This window comes from Rhincodon typus, chromosome 17, assembly GCF_021869965.1.
Source record: "Rhincodon typus isolate 14 chromosome 17, sRhiTyp1.1, whole genome shotgun sequence".
NCBI lineage: Eukaryota > Metazoa > Chordata > Chondrichthyes > Orectolobiformes > Rhincodontidae > Rhincodon > Rhincodon typus.
In genome coordinates this window covers 43,550,825-43,576,164 of record NC_063348.1, presented here as the reverse complement: position 1 = coordinate 43,576,164, position 25,340 = coordinate 43,550,825, and the positions used below count along the sequence as shown (strand labels likewise).

At 40.3% G+C, this 25,340-nt stretch overlaps 1 protein-coding gene across 4 annotated transcripts; it reads right to left on the bottom strand.

Moving 5' to 3' along the window:
* Positions 1–1,602: 1,602 nt before the first annotated feature.
* si:dkey-23n7.10 (SPRY domain-containing SOCS box protein 3) lies at positions 1,603–23,516 on the bottom strand. 4 transcript variants are annotated; one of them, XM_048607369.1, is made up of 7 exons: positions 23,403–23,516; positions 19,344–19,481; positions 15,936–16,133; positions 11,329–11,460; positions 6,770–6,960; positions 2,078–2,286; positions 1,603–1,769 (listed from the first exon to the last, which is right to left on the bottom strand). In XM_048607369.1, exons 3-6 carry the CDS (start codon positions 16,111–16,113, stop codon positions 2,086–2,088), a joined length of 702 nt encoding a protein of 233 aa, XP_048463326.1. In that variant the 5' UTR covers positions 16,114–16,133; positions 19,344–19,481; positions 23,403–23,516; the 3' UTR covers positions 1,603–1,769; positions 2,078–2,085. The 4 variants fall into 4 exon arrangements, with proteins under 4 accessions (XP_048463326.1, XP_020385581.1, XP_048463327.1 ...); XM_020529992.2 differs by lacking the exon at positions 19,344–19,481 and having other exon boundaries at positions 23,403–23,492; XM_048607370.1 differs by lacking the exons at positions 19,344–19,481; positions 23,403–23,516 and adding an exon at positions 16,930–17,024.
* Positions 23,517–25,340: the final 1,824 nt, after the last annotated feature.

Sequence of the window (25,340 nt, the reverse complement as noted above, 5' to 3'; positions counted from 1 at the left end):
TTGATTCAAGTTTCTGCTCTGTAATTCAGCCTGAATTAGATTGAGAACACATCACGAGGTGAATTTTACACATCAATTCACCACCCTTCACATCAGGCAAAGTGGATATAATTTTGAAAGTACATCGGTAAAGTGACTATGTATTTAGTTTCTGTTTCCATCATATGAATGCTGCATAACTCTTACACAATACAAATATACATACTTTTTCCTGAAAACTAAGAATTAATTGGTATTAACTTTTGTGTATTTATACTCTTAAACATTGTGGGTAGAAAATATGTCATTCTGAGAATGAAACAACTAACACACAAAAGTGATCATCAAAATTCATTGAGAAATAGACTTAACTTTGTGTAATTTCAAGTATTTCTACTTGATAAGACTAACAAGTGTTCATGTTCCATTCACATTGGCAGAATTGAGCATTCCCATGTTTTTAATGATGTTAAATTATGCTATACTAAGATAAATTTAGAATTAAGAATTCCAAAACAGAATGACTTTAACTTTACTATGGATACTGTAAAAGTATATACATAAAGTGTATAATGTTACATCATAACCTTAAAAACTGATCCCAGCTAAGTTTGCTCCTTCATTTAAAATTTCTGTAGTATCTTGGATAATCTTAGTAGTGCTCAAGCTAGATTGATTTCCAGTCTCCACTTAAATCCTTCCATCCCTGTACTTAGTCATAGAGTCACAAAGCATGGAAACACACCCTTTGGGCCAACCAGCCTATGTCGAACATAATCCGAAACTAAACTAGTCCCAGCTGCCTGCTCCTGTCCCATATCCCTCCAAACCTTTCCTATTCATGTACTTATCCCAACCTTTGTTTCACTTGCTGTAAAGTTTATAAAAAGTGTAGGATAAACAGAGCTTATCACTTTCAGGTTGGCTAATAAATGTTGTAACTGTGTCCGCATCCATTACTTCCTTAGGAAGCTTATTCCACACGTGAACTGCCCTCTTTGTAAAAAAAAATTGCCCCTCATGTCTTATTTTAAATCTCTCTCCTCTCTATTACTTTGAACTTAGTATTTCAAAGCGTCCCAGTGCCCTGTAGTGGTGATTGTTAAATATTAACCAGTTGTTACTCTGTCAATCAATACAAATTGTAAACTTCTCAGTTCTCTTTGTTTTGACTTGAAAACATCACCACACTCAGGTCCATTGATCATAATTAACCATTTCAGCCCAGATTTTCCAGTCAGCTGAAAAGTGATAACATTCATTGACCTGGAAAAAAGTTATACACAAAGATCGAACAATCTGAAACAAAAATGGATTTCACATTTCTCAGAGTCAAGTCAAGGAGATCTCCAGGCGTCTAGCAGCACTGATGTCAGCAGGCAGAGTAAGCAGTCAATCACACTGAGGAATTCTCACCTCAATAGCCAACCTGAAAGTGGTAAACTCTGTTTAACCTACACTTTTTATAAACTTTAGAGCAAGGTTGGGATATACACATTAGAAGTTGAAACGTTGAACAAAAGTTTTAAAAATATTATATCTGAAAGCAACAGAATTTTTATCATAATGAAACATTTGATACTACACCATTATAAAATTAATTTGCCTGGGCCAGAGAGGTTGTTCAATAATAGTTATGACTTTAATGCCATTAAAAATTAAATTAAATTTCCTTTCTAAGGTATAACTTGTTGCGGAGTTAACAATGATATCATAGCATAAAAGAGGAAGTTCTTATCAATTCAGTGATTTTGAATGATTGCAGTCTGCCAGGACATCAAAGGCACTTCCTGTGGAAGAGCAAGAAATCACAGTTTTTAACAGTGTGTGTGCAGAATATGAACACCAGCAGTGCTGCCATTAATACAACAGCAACATCTGGTTTTGCATCTTCTTTTCATGCAAAGACACTCTCTAAGTCTAAACTCAAGGATTAAAAACAAACTTTACTTTTTTTTAAGAACGCCTGTTGACAAATCCACAATTGTTGAGGCAATACTTAATTTTGTTTCCTGATTCAGAAATATTCAGATCTAGGAAAACATTAAGCAGTCTTCATGAAGTTACTTTCAATCTTCCTAAAATAATTACATCCCACCTCAGTGATTACTTTGAAAATTCTTTAAGTTGTCCTCTGATGTAGGCAGGGAGTGGCAGTGTGTCAATGTGAACTTTGTCTATTAGGTGCTGGACGACTGTGTACAGACACTGCTCCTGTAGTGACATGAGCCGACAGCTTCTCATCCAAAGCTGAAGTTCTGTTTCTGCAGTTGTGGAACTGACGATGGGATATAGGGGTACTCCAACCTGTAGGGCTCAAACAAAACTAAAATCAGTGGCACAAACTGTAAAAAAAAATTAAGACATGATCAAGACATGTACAATAATGGTATCTCTACATCTCAGGATGGATTTATGAGATTATGGATTTATGAAGGGGAAATCATGCTTGACAAATCTGTTGGAATTCTACAAAGATGTAACTAGTAGAGTTGACAAGGAGGATCCAGTCAATGTAGTGTATTTGGACTTTCAGAAAGTGTTTGACAAAGTCCCACATAAGAGATTAATGTGCAAGATTAAAGTTCATGGGATTGGGGTAAGTGCGTTGAGATGGATAGAAAACTGGTTTGCAGAGAGGAAACAAAGAGCAGGAATTAATGGGTCCTTTTCAAATTGGCAGGTAGTAAGTAGTGGGGTGCCACAGGAATCGATGTTGGGACTCCGGATATTCACAATATATAGTAATGATTTGGATGGGCAAACAAAATGTAACACCTCAAAGTTTGCAGATGATACCAAGTTGGGTGAGAGGGTGAACTGTGACGAGGATGCAGAGATCCTTCAACATGATCTCGACAGGTTGGGTGAGTGGGCGAATCAATGGCAGATGTAGTACAATTTGGATAAATGTGAGATTATTCATTTCAGAAGCAAAAACAAGAAGGTAGATTACTACCTGAATAGCTGTAAATTGGGAGAGGGGAGTGTTCAGCAGGACCTGGGTGTCCTTGTGAACCGGTCGCTGAACGTAAACATGCAGGTGCAGCAGACGGTAAAGAAGGCAAATGGTATGTTGAGATAACAAGGTGTAGAGCTGGATGAACACAGCAGGCCAAGCAGCATCAGAGGAGCAGGAAGGCTGACGTTTCGGGCCTAGACCTTTCAAGTACAGGAGCAGGGATGTGTCATTGCAGTTGTACGGGGCTTTGGTGAGACCACACCTGGAATATTGTGTGCAGTTTTGGTAGCCTTTTCTGAGGGACAATGCTCTTGCTCTCGAGGGAGTGCAGTGAAGATTTACCAGGCTGATTCTGAAGATGGTGGGACTGACGTATGAGGAGAGATTGACTCGGTTAGGTTTACTGACATTTCCCAACCACCATCAGTTCTGAGGAAGGGTCACCGGACCCAAAACGTTAACTCTGTTTTTTCCTTCATTGATGCTGCCAGACCTGCTGAGGTTTTCTAGCAACTTTTTTTAGTTTTGACTAGGTTGGGATTGTTTTCACTGGAGTTCAGGTGAATGAGGGGGGATCTCATAGAGACTTATAAAATTCTAACAGGACTGGACAGGGTAGATGCAGGGAGGATGTTCCCGATGGTGGGTATGTCCAGAACCAGAGGTCAAAGTGTGAGGATTCGAGGTAGACGATTTAGGATGGAGATGAGGAGATATTTCTTCACCCAAAGAGTGGTGAGCCTGTGGAATTCATTACCACAGGAAGTAGTTGATGCCAAAACACTGAATGTATTCAATAGGCGACTAGATATAGCACTTGGGGTGAATGGGATCAAAGGTTATGGGGAGAAAGCAGGATTAGGCTATTAAGTTGGACGATCAGCCATGATCGTGAAGAATGGTGGAGCAGGCTTGAAGGGCTGAATGGCCTCCTCCTGCTCCTATTTTCTATGTTTCTATGTAAAACATTCTAGTAATTAATGAAGTTTCAGCATTATAACATATACTTTCAAAAAAACAAAGGAATAAAACTGCACCCTTGTACTTCAACTGTAGTGAGGGTTTTAAGTTAAACAGAAATGGGGTATTTTTGGTCATCTGAAACTGGAGTGGTTTATTGTATTAGCTTGTTATCTTCAGCTTGGTAGATGTACTTGTTGTGCATTTTACCTCCAGAAAGCTATCTTTCCTCATATGGTAATGCTCATATTATCCCTCAGAACAAATAATTAGTCATGGGTAACATGGTGTTAAAATATCCAACTGAACATTTATTGCAGCTCACTGATTATGCGTAAATTATAGGGAGACAATGGTGTAATGATATTGTCGCTGGACTAATAATTCATAGGACCCAGGTAATGCTCTGTTAATCAGCATTCAAATCCCATCAAGCCAGATGGTAGAATTTAAATTAAAAGAAAATCTGGAATTAAAAGTTTAATGATGACCATGAAACTATTGTTGATTGTCCTAAAAACCCATGTGGTTCGCAAATGCCCTTCAGGGAAGGAAATCTGCCATCCTTACCTGATCTGGCGTACAATGTGACTGCAGAATCAGACCCACAGCAATGTGGCTAACTAGTTATTACCCTCTGAAAATTGCCCAGACAACCACTCAGTTGTATCAACACAGTTTGGAGCTAGAGGAATACAGCAGGCCAGGCAGCATCAGAGGAGCATGAAAGTTGACATTTCGGGTCAGGACCCTTCTTCAGACTTGTAGCTCGGGTTGTAGATGAAGTTGTAGACTTGCTCGCCGAGCCGGTGTGTTTGGTTGCAGACGTTTCGTCACCCTGCTAGGTAACATCGTAGTGTGCCTCCGGTGAAGCGTTGGTGTTCTGTCCCATTTGTTATTTATATGCCTCGGTTTGCTGGGGTGGTTGGCATCACTTCCGGTTCTGTTTTTCAGTGGTTTGTATATCGGGTCCAGTTCAATGCATTTGTTGATGGAGTTCCGGTTGGAATGCCAGACCTCCAGGAATTCCCTGGCATGTCTCTGTGATATTATGGATGTGTTGGCCCAGTCGAATTTGTGTCCTTCTTTGTCCGTGTGTATTGAGACCAGTGAGAATTGGCTGTGTCTCTTGGTGGCTAGTTGGTGTTCGTGTATCCTTATTGACAGTTTTCTTCCAGTTTGGTCTATGTTGTTTCTCACAGTCCTTGCATAGTATTTTGTATATTATGTTAGTTTTTTTGGTTGTAGGTATGGGATCCTTTAAGTTCATCAGTTGCTGTCGCAGGATGGTTGTTGGTTTGTGGGCTACCCTGATACCTAGGGGTCTGAGTAGTCTTGTGGTCATCTCTGACGAACTAGTGTGTCTGACCGTGTTGCGTCTTCTTGTTGTGGTTGAGCTACTGCCTTGTAGTTGCAACTTTCAGCCACTGGATGGTGTTCACAACAAACAAGGAATGATGAGGTCCCATAGGCTTCCCTCAACATTGAGGCCCATTTGAAGAAACAAAATAGCAAAACTGCCAAACCTTTGGTCACAAGTAAATCTTCTTAGCGTGGGCAACAGTTTTAAGTGTTTTTTTTTCGGCTGTATTTTCTTTCAGAAGTACTTTATAGCTATACCATGAGGAGCATTTGACTGCAGTTTCTTTGAAATAGGAATTGTATGCACATGAGTATTTTTTCCAACTTGAACAAGCTTAGATTTTAATAAATAAATTAACTCTGTCTTCTGGCTTTGCCCACTGACACATCTCAGCATGATCTGTATTCCCAAAAAGTGATGCTGATGAATATTCAAATTCTTTATTTCATTTAGGTTTCCAAATATCTGCACCTGATATCTTAGAATCCATTCTTTATAGACAGCACTGCTGGAAGAAGGGTCTTGACCCGAAATGTCAACTTTCCTGCTCCTCTGATGCTGCCTGGCCTGCTGTGTTCCTCCAACTCCACACTGTGTTGTTACTGCTGGAAACCATATCATGCCTCCTGTGCCTCAGGTATCTTTCCCTGACATGCCAATGCTTATGTTTTCCCTCATAACCTAAGAACTAGATGTGGGTAATGCTGTTTTGAATGATCCAACAGAACGTTTATTCCAGTTCAGTGTTATATATAAATATTAGATTCACAAACACATATGTGCCTGTGCTAGAATTATACTATCCAGTTACAGACAACAGTGTGCTTTCATCCACATGTCTTTAAGAAATCTAACTTAAGATAGCATCTGAGACTTTTATACCATCAGGTCACATGTTCGAGCGATGATATCATGAGCATGTCTATTAAAGGTATACTGACATTTTATCATTTAGTGGTGCACTGATATATTGACTTTGAGACATAAATCAGAAGTACTGTCTCATTAGTTGTATGGCAATTTTTTGCATTTATGCCTGAGAAACAGAACCTCACATCCAGCCAACATTAAGTATTTACATTTGACTTTGATTGGAACTTAAGAAGCTCAACAGTGTAACTCAATGCTTTCTGAAGACATAACACATCACAAATCCATTCTGGGAATTTCAATTTCTTATTTTGTTGTTGCTCCGAGGTCTTTGTTTTATTGTCAATAATGACCACAGCACTAATTATAAACTGATTCAGTTGCTCATTATTTTTCACTCTTAATGAAGCAGGAAGAGAAGAATTTCATATTGATCTAGACTGGAATTGACTTCCACGGATCAAAGCAGAATGTGACAGCAGTTCCCTACAAAACTCTGTTTATCATCACCACCGTAAAAGACAATAATCTAAATGAATTCCATGTTTAAACATCATTTCATTAAAAACGATTATAAAATTTCCACCACTTTTTCTCACACGATAACAAATATCCTATACCTGACTATTAGTTACCTTATTGAGGCCTGTGAATGCCACACCTAAATTGCGTCCATTCTTATAAAAGGTCATAGTACCATCACACAGATTTAGGTCAACTCCTATGATTGTGGCTTTCTCGTAAAATGGTTCAGTATATTGCCTGCTGTGGCCATTATGCCAGGTTATACCTTTGTGGGATAAGCCCCAGCTTTCGGAATCCATCCCTGTGAGAAGGAAGTACGGTCAGGTTAGAAAACTGCTCAATCCCTCTCAAAAAGCTGTTTAATCTGATTGGATTTCCTTGATTCTTCACAATTCTGTTAAAGCACTGCTCCAAATTTAAATATTTATTAAGAAACGCATGCATGATCAAATGAAAAATAACATTCAGAGATTGTAATGACATGATATGCTGTGACATATTGCTAAGAAGGCTTATAAATTCCTTGGGTTTATAAATTGAGGCATAGAGTATGAAAGCAAGGAGGTGATTCTACACCTCTACAAATCATTGGGTGGACAACATTTGGAATATTTGTTCAGTTCTGGGCACCTTATTTAAGGAAGGATGTTAAAGCCCTGGAACCAGTTCAAAGGAGATTTACTAGAATGATACCAGGAATGAAGGATTTTAGATACGAGCAAGTATTAAGAAATTGGACTTATTCTCCTTGGAGCAGAGAAGATTAAGACATGATCTTATTGACGTGTTCAAAATTATGAACAATTTTGACAGGGTACAGAAGGATATTCCATTTCCATTAATTGGTATGTCAGTAACTATGGGTCACAATTTCAAGATTGTCAGCAAGAGAGCTAGGAGTGAGATGAGGAGAAACTTCTTGACTCAAGAGTTTTGTCAGGATTTAGAATGCACTGCCTGGGAGAGTAGTAGAGGCAGATTCAATAGGAGGTTTCAAAAGAGAGCTGGATATATATTTGAAAGTGATTAATTTAGAGGGTTACGGAGATAGGAGGGTTACTGGAGAATGAGGCCAACTGGGTAACTCTTTCAGGAGCTGATACAGACATGATAGTAAAATGGCCTCCTTCTCTACTGTACAATTCTACGATTCTATACTTATACAGAATGTATTTTGTAGGTTTGGCTGCACAGAAACTCCAAATTTGTATGAATTGACCAACACAAGGAGGTACCTAAAGAGACAACATGTCACTATTGACCTAGTTCCATACAGAACCATTTTGCCCAGAAATGTATTTATATCAGAAAATCCTAAATCAAAGAGAAACAGTTTAGCATGAAACTGATGTGAAAAATAAAGCATGTTGCAATTAGAAATGAGAAAGGTGACCAAGTGTCAGAAAGAGGAGTAACACATTAGTAAAGAAAAGGAAAGATGACAAACAAGCAATAAACCTGTCAAAAAGAACCAGTAACGCACATTATTTAAGTTGCATTTCGCATTTTAACATGGTGGTGATTCTGAGAGGGTTTTACTTGAGCATCTGCATCTTAACACCAGTGTCCGATGTAACTAAGATAGCTCCATGGACAATCCTCAGGGATTTTCCCATTTGCATCCAATCCAGCAGATTTGGGAGCCAGCCAATAACAGGTGGTGTGGAAAGAAGATCCGGCATGGCAACAGCATGCACAATATTTAAAAGACAGTCTGCAGCCTTCCTGCAGGCTTATTTGTTGGTATCCCACATTTAAAATATCTGTCTACAGATCACTCACTTCTATTTTACTGAATGTCCCTGGCCATATTCTGGAGTAGGCTCAGCAGTTTGATCTCTGAGCTGTTTGTCTATGAAAGTTCCTCAGGGTAGGTCCAATCATCTTCAGCTGTTTCTTCACTGACCTTCCCTCCATCATAACGTCAGAAATGGGAATGTTCACTGATAGTTGCTCAATGTTCAGGACTATTTGTGACTCCTTGGATATTGAAGTATTCCATGTTCAAATGCAACAAGATCTGGACAATATCCAGGCTTGGGCTAACAAGCGGCAAGTAACATTCACACCACACAAATGCAAGGTAATGACCATTTCCAATAAGAGAATATCTAACCATTGTCTCTTGACATTCAATGATGTTATCATCACTAAATCCCTCACTATCAACATCTTTAGGATTACCATTGAACAGAAACTCAACTGAACTCACCACATAAACATAGTGGCTCCAAGAACAGGTCAGAGATTAGGAATACTAAAGCAAATAATACATCTCCTGACTCCCCAAAGCCTGTCTGCTATCTACAAGGCACATGACAGGAGTGTGATGGAATATTCTCCACTTGCCTGGATGGGTGCAGCTCCAACAACACTCAAGAAGCATCAAGGACAAAGCAGCCCGCTTGATTGGCACTACATCCACAAGCATCCACACCCTCCACCACTGATGCTTAGTAGCAGCAGTGCGCACTACCTATAAAATGGACTGCAGAAATTCATCAAAGATCCTTAGTCATCACCTTTCAAACGCACAACCATCACTTGCATGTTCCCCTCCAAGCCACTCACTATCGTGACTTGGAAATGTATTGCCATTCCTTCACATTTGCCTGGTCAACATACTGGAATTCCCTCTCTCAGAGCATTGTGGGTCAACCCACAGCAGGTGGACTGCAGCAGTTCAAGAAAACAGCTCACCACCACCTTCTCAAGGCCATCTAGGGGTGGGCAATAATTGCTGGCCAGCCAGCGATGCCCATGTCCCTTGAGTGAACCTAAACAAAATAGAAACAGCTCATCCATGTTCACAATGCCACAAATGATCAGCTCTTGTAACTTTCTACTTGTGAATTTTATATCTCCGCTTAACTTACCGGATTCACGGGAGAAAACTTAGAAAACGTGAAGACACATGTCAAAGGTGAAGAGGACAAGGGAGGTAACTCAAAAACAATAACCATCGCAAGCGAAATTATGTCAGGAAAACTACTAAACATAAATCTGAGAAGTCTCATGGACCTGATGGCCAGCATCTTAAAGTCTTAAAAGAAGTAGCTGCAGTGATAGTAGATGCATTGGTTGTAATCCTTTGGAAAGGTCTCAGTGGCTGTAACAACTCTATTCAAGAAAGGAAGGTGTCCAAATCAGGTAACTATTGACCAGTTAGCCTGACATCTATCATCAGGAAATAGCTTGAATCCATTATTAAAATGGTAGCAGCAGGGCATTTAGAAAATCGTAATATGACTGTGCAGAATCAACATGCTTTTGTGAAAGGGCAAAAGCATATGATAAATTTATTGTATTTCCATGAGGATGTGATGAGTAGAGTAGATAAAGTGGAATCAGCAGATGGGATGTAGTTGGATTTCCAAAAGGCATTTGATAATGTGCTACATAAAAGGTTCTTGATAGAGTTAGGCGCTTATAGTGTTGGGAATGATATATTACCTTGGAAGAATGCCTAACAAGCAGGAAGCTTAGAGTCAGCATAAATGAGTCATTTTCATTTGGTAAACTGTAACTGGTGGAGTACTGCAGAAATCAGAGTTGGGCTCTCAACTATTTACAACATGTATCAATTACTTGGGCGAAGGGACCCAGTGTATTGTAGCCAGTGTGCAGATGATAAAACAGATATGCAGGAAAACAAGTTGTGAGGATGATACAAAGAATTTTGTAAAGGGATATAGATAGGTTAGTTGAGCAGGCAAAAATATGGCAGATGGGTTATAAAGTGATAAAATTTGAGGGTTTCCGCTTTGGCTGAAACAATAGCAAAGCAGAAGATCAGATCAGTGAGTCTGTAGAATACTACAGTACAGAGGGGTCTGGGTGTCCTGGCACATGGGTTACAAAATGTAAGCATACAGGTACAGCAAGTAATTAGGACAGCAAAGCAAATTGTCACCCTTTAATGTAAGGGGAAATAGAGTATAAAAGCAAGGAAGTCTTGCTAGAACTGTACAGGGTATTGAGGATACTACACCAAAGTACTATGTGCAGTTTTGGTCATCTTACTTAACGAGGGAAAGCCTTGCACTGGAAGCAGTTCAAAGAAGGTTTATGAGCTTTATTCCTAGTGTGAAAGGGATATCTTATGAGGAAAAGTTGAACAAGTAGGGCCTACACTCAATGGAGTTTGGAAGAATGAAGAATTGAAACAGATTAGATGCTGAAGAGCATTCCACAGCGTTGATGCTGGGAGCGTATTTCTTCTCACAGGGGAAGCTAGAATCAGGGGCACAAAATACGGGGTTTCCCATTTAGATGGGGATGATAAGGACTTTGTTCTCGCAGGGTGCTGTTAGTGTTTTGAAATCTCTTCCCTAAAGAGCAGTGGAGGCTAAGTTATTGAACATATTGAAGGCTAAGTTTTACCTATTAAAGATAAACAAGATAGTCAAGGCTTTTGCGGGGGCAGACAGAAAATTAGAGTTGAGGCCATAATCAGATCAGTCATGATCTTACTGAATGGTGAGTAGGCCTGATGGCTGAATGGCCTATTCAGTTCCTACTTCTTATAAGCATCCCAAAGGGGCCAAAAGGAATGTCTGTAGCATAAACTGAGGCAGAAAGACTACGTTCACATATATAAATGTGATCTGGACACATAAGGAGTCTAATGTACTGATAAATTTTTTACAGAATTCTTAAGGTTACTTACCGAGCATGTTTATAAATGTGTAATTACCGAGATGAAGATGTGCATTTCTTGTTCCAGCACCCACCATCACAGAGGTACCATATGGAGGTTCAAGAAACTTAACTTCCCAATAATGTTCTCCATGGATGAAGCCTGTACAAATAGCACAACAATGAATACAATGGTGCATTTCATAAAGATACTTACAACAGATTAATATGTTAAGCATCTGACTCCAAGCAGTGTGCAAATTTATATTACTGTAACAACAAAACTACATAAATGTTCCTTTGTGCCTGAACATTTTGGGATAAAATTAGTGGCATAAACAGTGAAGAAGGTTTTCTAAGATTACAAAGGAATCTTGATCAAATGAATCAATGGGCTAAAAAATGACAGATGGAGCTCAATCTGGATAAATGCGAGGTATTGCATTTTGGTTCAACAGACAAAGGTCAGGCTTATTATCATTAATAGTAGGGCCTTAGACAGTGTTGTAGAACAGAGGGACCTAGGAGTGCAGATACATAATTCTTTGAAGTTTACATCACATATAGGCAGGATGGTTAAAAAAACGCTTGGCATGCTTGCCTTCATTGCTCAGCTCTTTGAATACAGGAGTTGGGAAGTCATGTTGAGGTTGTACAGCACATTGGTGAGGTCTCTTTGCAATAATGTGTCCAGTTCTGGTCACCCAATTATAGGAAGGATATTATCAGTTGGAGAGGGTTCAAAAGAAATTTACCAGGATGTTGCCAGGAATGGACGGTTTGAGTTATAAAGAAAGACTGGATTGGCTGGGACTTTTTCACCGCAGCATAGGAGGTTCAGAGGCAACTTGATAGAAGTTTATAAAATAATGAGAAGCTGTAGATAGCGTTAATGGTAGTTGTCTTTCTCCTAGGATGGGGAATGTCAAGACTAGGAGGCACATTTTAAGGTGAGGGGAGAGAGATTTAAAAAAAGACATGACAGGCAAATTTTATACACAGAGGGTGGTTTGTGTGTGGAATGAACTTTCTGAGGAAGTGTTGGATGTGGGTACAATTCAAATGGTTAAAAGACATTTGAATCGTTACATGAATAGGAAAAGTTTAGAGGGATATAGGCCAGGAGCAGGCAGGTGGGGCTAGTTTAGTTTGGGATTATGTTTGGCATAGACTGGTTGGAGCGAAGGGTCTGTTTCCATGGTGTATAGCTCTATGATTCTATAACAATGCATTGTATTGATTTTTTCATTTTCCACCTCTTCACATTAGTAATTTCTAAACAAACACAGAAGTCAAGAAATCACTGCTGACAACATCGGTGAATAATCACAACGACTTCCATTCAATATTCTTGTATATGTTACTTTAATGTAAAGTAGCAAACTGTGGAGCTGTTGACCAAAATTTTCCAGGTCTCTCTTATCACAGAATTAGTCTGGGGGGACTGGAGGATTGCAAATGTTATGCAGTTGTTTCAGAAAGGGACAAAGGATAACCCAGAAAGTTATGGACCCGTCAGCTTGATATAATACAGGATAAGATAAATATAGACAGAGAGTAAAGTAAGTTCATATTAGATGGTCAACATGGCTTGGTTAAGGGCAGGTCATGACTGACAAATTTAATTGAATCTTTCGACACGGTGACACAGGTAGTGGAAATGGGTGGTGCTGTGGATGTTGTATATTTGGATTTTCAGCAAGCATTTGGTAGAGTGCCACACGACAGGTTGGTTAGCAAATTAGAAATGTTTGGAATTGATGGGTCCTGAGCAGCATGGATTAGAAGTTGGCTAAAAGATAAGAAACAGAGGGTAGGTATAGATGGGCATTTCTCAGATTGGAGACAAGTTGAAAGTGGTGGTCGTCAGGGGCCGGTGTTGGGATCCGTGCTTTCTCTGATTTATATAAACGATTTTGAGATGGATGTTGAGGGCAAAATCTATAAATCTGCAGATGATACTGAGCTAGGGAGAATAGTGAATTGTGAGCATGTAATTTACATGAACGATTTGGATGAGAATTTAGGTGGCACGGTTAGTAAGCTTGCGAATGACACCAGAACTGTGATATAGTCAACAGTGAAGAAGGTTATCTAAGAGTACAAAGGGATCTTGATCAACTGGGTCAATGGGCTGAGGAGTGGCAGGTGGAGTTTAATTGGGATAAATTTGAGGTATTGCACTTTGGCAAAACAAACAAGGGTGGGACTTATACAGTTAATGGGTCCTGGGTAGTGCTGTCAAACGGACAGACCTAGGGGTTTCGGTACACAGTTCTTTGACAGTTGCATTACAGGTAGACGGGGTGGTTAAGAAGGCATTTGGCATGCTTGCCTTCATTGCTCAGACCATTGAGTATAGGAGCTGGGATGTCATACTGAGGTTGTTGAGGACATTGGTGAGACCACTTTTGGAGTACAATGTATAGTACTGATCTCCCTGCCATAGGAAGGATATTATTAAATTGGGGAGGATTCAGAAAAGATTTACCAGGATGTTGCCAGGACTATAGGGTTTCAGTGATAAGGATAGGCTAGATAGTCTCGGACATCTTTTCACTGAAGCATAGCAGGTTGAGGGGTGACCTTATAGAGGTTTATTAAATCATGAGGGGCATAGTTAAGGTGAATAGCAAAGGTCTTTTCCCTAGGGTGGGTGAGTACAAAACTAGAGGTCATTTTTTTAAGGTGAGAAGAGAAAGATTTAAAAGGAGCCTGAGAGGCAACTTTTTCATACAGAGGATGGTTCGTGTGTGGAATGAATTGCCAGAGAAGTGGTATATGCAGGTAAAGTTAGAATATTTAAAAAACATTTGGACAGGTACACAAATAGGAAAGGTTTACAGGGGTATGAGCCAAACGCAGGCAAGTGGGACTAGTTTAGTTTAGGAAACTTGGTCGGCATGGATGAGTTGGACCAAAGGGTCTGTTTCCGTCCGTATGACTATGACTCAATGACTTCAGACAGGCAGTGACAAGTTGGCCAACTGGGCAGACAGCTGGCAGATGAGTTTCAAAGCAGCGAAATATGAAGAGATGTATTTAGACAGAAAAACACAGAGAAACAATATGGGTTCAATGGTATAACTACAGGAGCAGAGGGACCTCAGGGATCATGTGCACAATTCTCTGAAAGTGGTCAGTTGAATAGTTGAAACAATTGTTCAGAAGGCTTATAGGATCCTTGTTTTATAAATAGAGGTAAGAGTATTATAGTAAGGAAGTGATTCTACACCTCTACAAATCATTGGTTAGACCACATTTGGAGTATTGCATTCAGTTCTGGGCACCTTATTTAAGGAAGCATGTTAAAGCTCTGGAGAAAGTTCAAAGGAGATTTACTAGAATGGAGTTACTAGAATGGTACCAGGAATGAGGGATCTTAAATACAAGAAAAGATTAGAGAGACTGGGCTGCTTCTTTCGGAGCAAAGAAGGTTACGAGGTGCTCGACTGAGACGTTCAAAATTATGAACAGTTTGGACAGGGTAAAGAAGGATATTCTGTTTCCACTTGTTGTTATGTCAGTGACTAGGGGTCATAATTTCAAGATTGTCAGCAAAAGAGCTAGGAGTAAGATGAGGAGAAACCTCTTTGCCCAAAGACTTGTCATGATTTGGACAATGCTGCCTGGGAGAGTGGTGGAGGCGGATTGCACAGGAGATTTACAAAGGGAACTGGATATATATTTGAAAGTGATTAATTTAGAGGGCTACGGAGGTAAGGCTAGAGCATGGAACTATCAGGATAGATCTTTTGGGAGCAGGTACAGACACAATGGGTCAAATGGTCTCCTTCTGTACAATAAAATTCTATGATGCAATTAATACAGGAATTGAAGAGTTTGTTATAAAAGTTTTAATATAACTTCTGCAATAGCAAATTGAAGATTATTAAACAATTGTCAACTAATATTGTTGGAGTCACTTTTGGGACTCCATAAAGTCAAAATTATATTTTTGTACATTTTTTGTGAAATAACTGTAAAATGGGAAGTTGAAAAGGCAAAGAGAAGACAACATAAAACTACTGCCGAATTGGAGGGAACTGCAAATAAATGGTTTGAAAATAATCTGATGGTGTTCAGCTTGAGAACATATGTGCACAATGTTAACTGGCAGCAGCACTAATAACAGTGCTCAGTGAAGGGAATGTTTAGTGAGTTAACAATACAGCGAGAAAAATCAAACAGTATTGTGTTTGTTGCCCACATTATCTGTTAAACATTAACATTAAACAGATAATGTTAAAGACTTATTGCTCACTGTAATGTGGCTGAATAATAAAGCAAAATGCAATTGCTTTGCATCAATGCAATTTACTTCAGCATTGCTGCCAATTTAGTATTAAGTTGATGCAACTGTTGCTTTTCTTTACATTGGTCTAACATAGGATGATGAGGCATAAACATAAAGCACAGGACAATGTCAGTAAAACAACATGGCCATATATACCTACCATAGCAATGCAATGGATATCAGTATGCAATCATCAAGATGGCTACAGCTAAAACTATTCATACACCAGAAGACACATTAATGTCAAGCATTTAACTATAAATTTGAAATAAAAAGAAACCTCTCTTACTCTCTGATATCAACCACAAACCAGAACACAGCAAAGTCTATTATGATACCACCTTTTGTTCCTCTCACTCCAGCTGTACCTTCACTTTGCAAGACGGGATCAATGTGGAAGTAAACTGCTCTCCGACAAGGAGAAAGTTGTACTGCTGGTGATTTTGCATTAACATCCCACACCCAACATTCCACAACAAAATCATCGGAGAAGGACTCAGGGAGACAATGATACTCCATTGTCTGTCTAAAGACATAGCCTGAAACAGATTACAATAAGTATTATCAAAATCAATTTAACAGCAAATTATACCTTATCCGTATTTGAGCTACATTAGAATTGAATTAAAGAAAAAAAGCACAGAAGGTATTAAATGCAAGTTATATATTTGAATCTCCCCTTTTGCTGTTGTCCTGGGTAATTCCTCTTCTCCTTTAAAAGAAGCTACTGAAACTGCCAGACACTGATCTACCATTCTGCTGTCACTCTTAAACATAGAAATGTAGCAGATAGCAGCAGTAATAGGCCATTTGGCCCCTCAAGCTTGCTCCACCATTCAATATGATCATGGCTGATCACCCTAATCCTGTCCTCCCCATATTCCTGATCCCTTTACCCACGTGAGCTATATCTACCTCCTTTCTGAAAACAGATAATATTTTGACCTCAGCCACTTCCTGTGGTGGTGAATTCCACCGGCTCACCACTCTGTGAATGAAAAAATTTCAACTCATCTCAGTCCTAAAAGATTTACCCCTTATCTTTAAACTGTGACCCGTGGGTCTGGGCTCCCCCCACTATTGGGAACATCTTTCCTGTTTCTAACCTGTCTTGTCCTGTTACAATTTTATAGTGTTCTATGAGATTCCCCCCCTCATTCTTCTAAACTCTAGTGAATAACTGGAGTTAGTCTGACTTAGTTGTTCCTCATACATTAGTCCTGCCATCCCAGGAATCAATTTGCTATACTTTCTGTGCGCTCCCTCTATAGCAAGAACACCCTTCCTCAGATAAGGAAACCATAACTGTGCACAATATTCTAGGTATGAACTCACCAATCCCTGTATATTAGCAGTAAGATATCCTTGCTCCTGGGCTTAAATCCTTTCACTATGAACACCAACATGTATTTGTTTTCTTTACTGCCTGCCACACCTGTACGCTTACTGGTGCACACTTCATAAAAGGGGTTTCAGATTTGTGTCACTGTGACATGAACAGTATCGTGACCAGAGCTGATTCCCATACACACTGAAGGTAAGACCTATGACACCATTTCCCATTGGTAGTCTTAGATTGATTGGACTTCTCTCCTCCAACAACTATTTTAATGTTATGAGAAAAGAGTCACTCGCATTCAATTACTTGTCCCTTAAACAAAGTCTCCTACAACCATTAGAACAGTCACACACAGCACTCCCCCTGCTGCTGGTAGGTGGAATTTTAACTCAAATCACAGTTGACAGATATACCTGTAACATAACTCTGGTATAAAATACTTGAATAATGTCTATAACTTTCCAGATACCCTAGTGGACCTTCACTTGGCCAGTGTGTGCAGGATGAGAGGATGGAATGTCAGTGAGGGAGGGGGGGATTGAAGGAAGGGTTTAGTTGAACCAGAACACATGGACGGAACTCAGTTCCAATTGTAAAGTTTTGCAGGTTTGCTCCACTTCTGCTATCCCTGAAATTAACTGTATAGTGAGAGGAATAAGTGACATTTGGCCAGAACTCCCTATTTATTGGGAATGCAGACAGAAAGGTAACTATCTGAATTTGCAGTTGTCAACAAATTAAGGCTATTATTTCAAAAAAGACACAAAGCGACCCACAACAAGAAGTTTCTGACTTTCCATTCAACACCTTTCTACAGCTACCAACCTGCTCGATTCCACCATCGTTTTATAGCCTTTTCCCCATTACAACCTAGGCTCCCTCTTACCAGAATGATTCCTGAGATGGTAGGCTTGTCTTTTGAGGACAGACTGGGTCTGTATATCCTGGAGTTTTGAAGAATGAGAGGGGATCTCATCGAAACTTATAACAATCTGACAGACTTGTATAGACTGTACGCAGGGTCAATGTTTCATCTGGCTGAGCAATCTAGGAAGAATGGTCATGGTCTCAGGATAGTGGGCAGGCCATTTCAAACTTCTTCACTCAAACAGAGAGTGGTAATCCTGTAGCATTCTCTACTACAGAAGGCTGTGGAGAGCATCATTAAATGTTCAAGAAAGAAATAACTAGTGCCATTTCCCTCTAATATTCTTCTCACAAGAGTTCTGTTTATGCCATGAATGCACCTTCAGTTACATCACTGACTGACTTCCATTAACCTCTTGCTCTGCAATAATCACATCAATCTTCTCCAATGTCTCTCCACTTGTGTTTCTACTTTAATTGTGTCAGCAACACAGACTAATATCCACATTCCAGCAACATTTATGTAGGTCGCATGAACACAACCAGGCATGATTTGCTGAGCTTATTCTTATAATGAAAACTTACAAATGGAAATAATCTAGAGTTGAGTCTTAAAGATTTCAAGTCACGGGACTGTATATGCAGTGTGGAGCTGGAGGAACAGAGCAGACCAGGCAGCATCGGAGGAGCAGAAAAGTTGACATTTCGGTTCCGGACCTGAAACATCAACTTTCCTGCTCCTCTGATGCTGCCTGGCCTGCTATGTTCCTCCAGCTCTACACTGCGTTAACTCTGACTCCAGCATCTGCAGTTCTTGCTATCTCTATGCGGCTGTACATATTTCCTTTTGTCAGCTTGTTCCATTGTGGGATTGTCCTTGGGAAGAAAGCCTGTTAATACTGTGATCAACAAAGCTGGAAGAGTTCACTGTCATTCTATTCCCACTACCTCATTAGTTACAACCTAAAAGTATTTATTCTTTAGTATTTATCAAGGCACATGATCTATATAAAACTAAAGTACCGTGCTGCTGGAGAACTGAAATAGAAACAGGAAGTGCTGGAGAAACTTAGCAAGTCGGGTAGCATATGTGGAGAGAGAAACAAAGCAAATGTTTGCGGTCCAATAGGATTCTTCTTCATATACATGAAATGTTAACACTGTTACTTTCCTCATATGCTGCGAAACCTGCTAAGTTTCTCCAGCACTGTCTGTTTTTATTATCTCATGTTTGTCAAATTTTAAATAAAAAATCTATCAACCAGATACTTAATAAACAGAATTATCAATTTATGATCAAAACAAAGCTTATTCAATAAACATGCAATAATTGGTTAACATACATAAAATCAGCAATACAGAAGTATAAATACTTAATCCTCTAAATATTCCAGACACACATGCAAAAATGCACACACAAACTTCAGGAAAAGAGAGAAAAAAATTCTCTACAGAGATTGTCTTTCAGGAAAAAAGCAGTTTGGCCAAGAGGTTATTCTTGAAGGCAGAAAGGTAAAGCATAGGATGTTCCAGAGTCTGGTACCTTGCTGTTCTGGCACATGAAGTCATGTTGTTAACCATGTATGATAATATCTGAAGTCTTGCAGACACAACTTGCTCAGGAAATACAATTTTAAATTGTTCTTTCAATCACTTCTTCAAAAATGCAAATAGATTTCACCTGCAACAGATGTAAAATTATTTCTGGAAATTTTTCTCATTTTGGAAATGGGAGGGATCAGCTGGGCAGATCATTCATAGCAAACTTTCCTCTAACTCACCTTGCCTTCACAAGCTTTCCTTCAACTGAACCAGATAGAACAAAAATCTCATCAAACCAGTCACCATTTAAAACAGTCTGAGCAAGGTCTATAGCAAAATAAGCAGCTATCATCAGTCATGTGATTTCTTGAAAGTCTTAGATCATAGAATAGATCATAGAATCCCTACAGTGTGGAAACAGGCCCTTCAGCCCAACAAGTCCACACCAACCCTAGCAGCACCTACCCAAACCCATCCCTCTATAACCCATCTAATCTACACATCCCTGGACACTATGGGCAATTTAGCATGGCCAATCCACCTAGCCTGCACATCTTTGGACTGTGGGAGGAAACCGGAGCACCTGGAGGAAACCCACGCAGACACAGGCAGAATGTGCAAACTCCACACAGACAGTCGCCCGAGGATGGAATTGAACCCGGGTTGTGAAAGAAAATCTGATATGTCCACAGTGAACTTTCACTGACCTCTTTTAGAGAAACTATTCCACATAGGTCTACAAAGCTTGAAATAAATTTCTCTTTCAACCATCCTTCAAAACCGAAGTCATCCAGCAAATGTAAGCATCAATGTAAAAATACAATGTCATTGAGTCACAGAGTATTACAGGACTGAAAGAGGCCTTTAGCACATCGTGTCCACGCCAGTCAAGCGCCTAGATATGCTGTCTCGAAAACAAATGGTCTTTCTAATTTGTGTGGATGGCAACCTAACGTTGTCACCATCAGAGGGCACCAGGTACATGTATCTGCCCATTTCCACCAATTCATTCTATATTTGATAGAACATGGTCAGTCTATTTTTTTACCCTCCCTTGCTGTAACAATTCCTGTATTTTCTGATAGATGTGACTCTGATTATTTCCCTTCCTGATTTCATGCAGTATTAAGCAGTACATATTCGGTAACTTCAATCTTACTTATATCTCTCTCCATACATAACTTGCACACTCTAGGATTGAATGAAGAAACAAAAATTTGATATGCTATAATTCTAATATTTTTGGCACAATATCAAAGGGCATTCCTGCAAAGATCCAAGAACTTTGGGTATTAACTGCTGAATGTGGAATGCCCAATAAAGATTGTTTTTAAGGTAGTTCACCTGTGGGAGATCTTGACTATAGAACATAAAGCTATCTGCTAGTGGATCCTTTACATGGTAATGCATGTGATATAGCTTTATTGAATGCTGTCTCCCATTGGTCTTGCTATTTCGTCTTGTGGTGTATTGTCAAAGGGTTTGACAAAGCTCATATTGCCACATGAGGCATCACATATATTTACAGATCTCACGGTAAGTCATAAAGACTATAAAAAACGGAAAACCATGCTGATTACTGGAGATTGTGAGCCTCAAAGTGCTACATAACATGAGAATAAACTATATGTTTAAGGAATTGCTAATGGCATTTGGTGACAGGTAGGGGGTTGTAATTTTCTGGCTGACCTTTATCTTTTTTTGAATATGTCATAGATGTTATTGTCTCCATTGATGATAAGTAGCTGAAGGTTGATTGACTATTGAAAAAGGATGATCAATATCAGAACCAGTTCATTAGCTGGTCACTGTAAAATCCAGGAAGGTATTTCATCCTGACCTGCAACTTTACCGGGATTTATTTCTTGTAATATTGTCATCCAGCTGGGTGGGATTGCACTTCTGATTTTATTCTTATCTATCTTATCATGGCCAAAGAATCATCTACAATTTTTCTCTTCCTCAATTTCAATCTCTATGTCCCTCTGAGTATCTATCCTGGGCTGCATTTGATTTCTTCTCTGCACACTGCTCCACTATGGCATCATCTGAAACACAAAGTGTACCCTGATGACACACAGCTCTATCTCAACAAATCACATCTCTTAACCTCATTTCTGAAGAAGGGTCCTGACCGACATGTCGGCTTTCCTGTTCCTCTGATGTTCCCTGGCCTGCTGTGTTCCTCCAACTCCACACTTTGTTATCTTAAGCCCTTCATTGCCTTTACTTTGTCGAGCCGCATGCCCAACACTTACCAATGGGGGGAACGGAAATTTCCACTAATCAGATATTGGGAAAGCACAGCCATTTCTGGTGAAAGCTCTGTTCTTTACTTCATCCACTCTATCTGGCTCCATGAGTACCATCTGACACGAAACCAGATCGCTTTCACACTAGAAACAGCCTCTGCCATAAATGCAAAAAGGCACTGTATCAGACAGTGGACTCAATGTAGGAAGAGGTTTCCCGAATTTGTTGTGCTCCAGCGAGGTGGGTCGTACAAAGCTCCAAGTGATGATTTACATCTGAATGCTGCAACTAGGGTGGGAAGTTCAGCACATTCCACTCCTCCTGTACAGAGGGCTATATATTCAAACTGTTCCTGGAGATCCACACTGTTACGAATATACACAGTGATGCCCATGGCAGCACAAGATAGTGGTTTAATCATCACTCTTTATGTTGTATCCATGGGAGAAAGGTCCATAATGAGAGTGAGAGAACCCAAACTGGACTTGATCCTCAAGGCTACAGGCGATCAGCTACACGGAGGAGTCCGTCACACAGGTAGCAAAGATGCCTGTGTGTCTGGTTGTCAGGGATGGGGAATTACACATAGCAGGGGCCAAAGGTGGTGGTCAAGGCACTTTAGAATGGAGTATTAATGGTGGAGGTGATCTTGTTGTTTCACTAAGCAGAAAAGGACACTAAGCAGAAAAGATCAGTATGATTATGGTTAAAGACAATGCTGTGTATCTGTATCAGGAGTTAAAGAGAGACAGTCATAAAACATAACATTCTCATAAACCTGGTCTAATTTTAAACACTCCATCAGTCATGTCTGTGTTTTCAGCTGCCAAGGCCTCAAACTCTGAAATTCTCTCTCTTAAATTTCTCCAACTGCCCTTCCCTTTTTCCCCTCTTTTAAGCTGTTATTTTGTCAAAGCGTTTTGTCAGTTGACCTGTTGTCCACAAACTTTCATATTTATTTCATAAAATGCGACCAAGAAGCACACAGGCAAATTGTACCGTTAGGAACACAATAAGTGAAAGAAGTTACAAAAACAGAAGTTGCTGGAAAAGCTCAGCAGGTCTGGCAGCATCAGCGAAGAAACAATCAGAACAGTTCTGAGGAAGGGTTACAGGACCCGAAACGTTAACTCTAATTTTTTTTCTTCACAGATGCTGCCAGATCTGCTGAGCTTTTCCAGCAACTTCTGTTTTTGTTCCTGATTTACAGCATCCACAGTTCTATCGGTTTTTATTAAGTGAAAGAAGCTGTTGTTGCCACACTTATACAGTGCCGTTATCACAGGGAAATGCCTGATATTGGCTCCAAATATTTAAAAAGACATGAATTATGAGTAAAAATGGTGTGGCCACACCCAAAAGGCTACGTATAAATCTGGTGACTGCAATATAATAAGGATACTGGAGCACAGCAGAAAAAGCGGCTAAACTGATACCTGAAGTACTTTATCTGTGCTGTGAGGAGGGTATATACCATGCCTGTAATACATACAATCTCAGTGTGTCTGAGAGTTTTACACACCGTTTAGTACAGTCACTGTGATATAGCAATCAGTTCCTTGGAATTCTGGATAAGCTTGCTGAAGCTGTGCAGTTAGAATGGGGAGAAATGGGAAATTGTTTAGATCATTTAGAGAACACAGTGAGCTCCTAGTTTCTGGCATTCACTGGGATTGTTGTCCCACACTTCCCTAACTTCATGGAATATAGTCAGTACCCTTATCGAGTCAAGTTCCAGTTCCCCAACCACATCAGTGCCAAAGCAAAGCTCATTATTCCCTGGGGAATGGGTCTGATCCGCACTTACCCCTTCTCTCTCTCTCCAGCCCTGTTTATCACAAAAGTGGAACTGAAGTTGTAAACACGCGGCCGGGAGCAACTCCCACAGACAGTTCCCACTGTCATTGGCTGAGAAACGAAGCTAAAACCCGCCCTTTAAATCAATATTTATCCGGAACACATTTCCTGTGACGGTGTGAAACATTTCGCAGTCAGTGGGCAGTCATTGCATATTGTGTGCCTGTCTGGAATCAAACCCTTTTCCATTCAGGGGTATTGGAAATAACATTCCCAACCGAGAGGAGAACGCCCTCCTATCTCACTCAGCTCTTTGGTTCGGTATGTTAAGGGCGGGTTGTTTTTGATTTGAATTACTCGAGTATTTCTCGCTGGCAGCGGGTGATTTGTGCTAACGTTACTGTGCTGCTTCTGAAAGTTGAGGTCAGACTTTCAGCTGTAGGTCTGTCCAGAGTTTAACTCTGTACTTCCTGAAACCTCATCTGGATAGGCTGGGACTTTTTTTCACTGGAGTGTAGGAGGTTGAGACGTGACCTTATGGAGATCTATAAAATCATGAGGGGTATAGATGTGGTGAATGGTAGATGTCTTTTCTCCAGGATGGGGGATTTCAAGGCTAGGGAGCATTTTTTAAGGTGAGAGGAGAGAGATTTTAAAAAGGCATGAGGGGCAATCTTTTTTTACACAGGTTGGTTTACATGTGGTACGACTTCCTGAGTAAGTGGTGGATTTGGGCACAGGGGTGGCATGGTGGCTCAGTGGTTAGCACTGCTGCCTCACAGCACCAGGAACCCGGGTTCGATTCTACCCTCAGGCAACTGTCTGTGTGGAGTTTGCACATTCTCCCTGTGTCTGCGTGGGTTTCCTCCGCGTGCTGCGGTTTCCTCCCACAGTCCAAAGATGTGCAGGCCAGGTGGATTGGCCATGCTAAATTGCCCATAGTGTTCAGGGATGTGTATTTAGGTGGGTTTTAGGGGGATGGGTCTGGGTGGGATGCTCTGAGGTTTGGTATGGACACTGTAGGGATTCTATGATTCTAACAGTTACAATGTTTGAAAGATACTTAGATAAGTATATTTAGATAAAGGTTTGGAGGGATATGGACCAGGAGCAGGCAGGTGGGACTAGTTTGGGATTATGGTTGGACTAAAGAGTGTATTTCTGGACTGTATGAGTCTAATACTCTATAATCTCTGAATTTTGTACATGGGAAATTTTAAAACTTTGCAAAATGTGTTCCTCCTTTGTAGGGTTCAGTTGCAATTGAGATAGCTAAGTGAGATTAAATCTACACTGTCTGCTTTATGAAACAATGAGGTCTTTGGACCAAGGTTTATCAATTCAAGTTGGCTTAGATTGAACATAAGATCCAAGGCTGACATGTATAAGTCTTGTACAAAAACAGGAATTGCTAGTGAAACTCGGCAGGTTTGGCAGCAACTGTGGAAAGAAAGCAGAGTCAACGTTTCAAGTCCAGTGACTCTTCATCAGAACTTAGTGTTGCACCAAGTTGACATCCTTCAGTTGTGAGGTTAAGCCCAAGGACCCATTTGCCGTCTCAAACAGACATAAACGATTACATGGAACTCAGGAGATGTCTTGATTTGGCAGGGCTTATATGGTATGGACCGTGACTAGGCTAGGCCATGCTGTATGTGGCTAGCCTGGGTCAAGGAGAGCTGACCTGCAGTGAGCACGGCAGGGTTGGTTCAGGCTGAGCTGATCAGAGCCAGGCTGCACTATAACAGGGTTTGGCCAGATGGAGGTTATCTGGGCAGGGCTATGTTGGACCATGCTGGACTGGACTGCACCACATGGGTTTTGGGCCATGTGGGCATTGGCCATGCAGGGTTTGATGGGCTGAGTTGGACTGGGCCAGGAGGAGCAGGGGTGGGCATGAGGCAGGAATGGGCAAGGTTGGGCCACATGGGGCTGGATTGGTAACAGC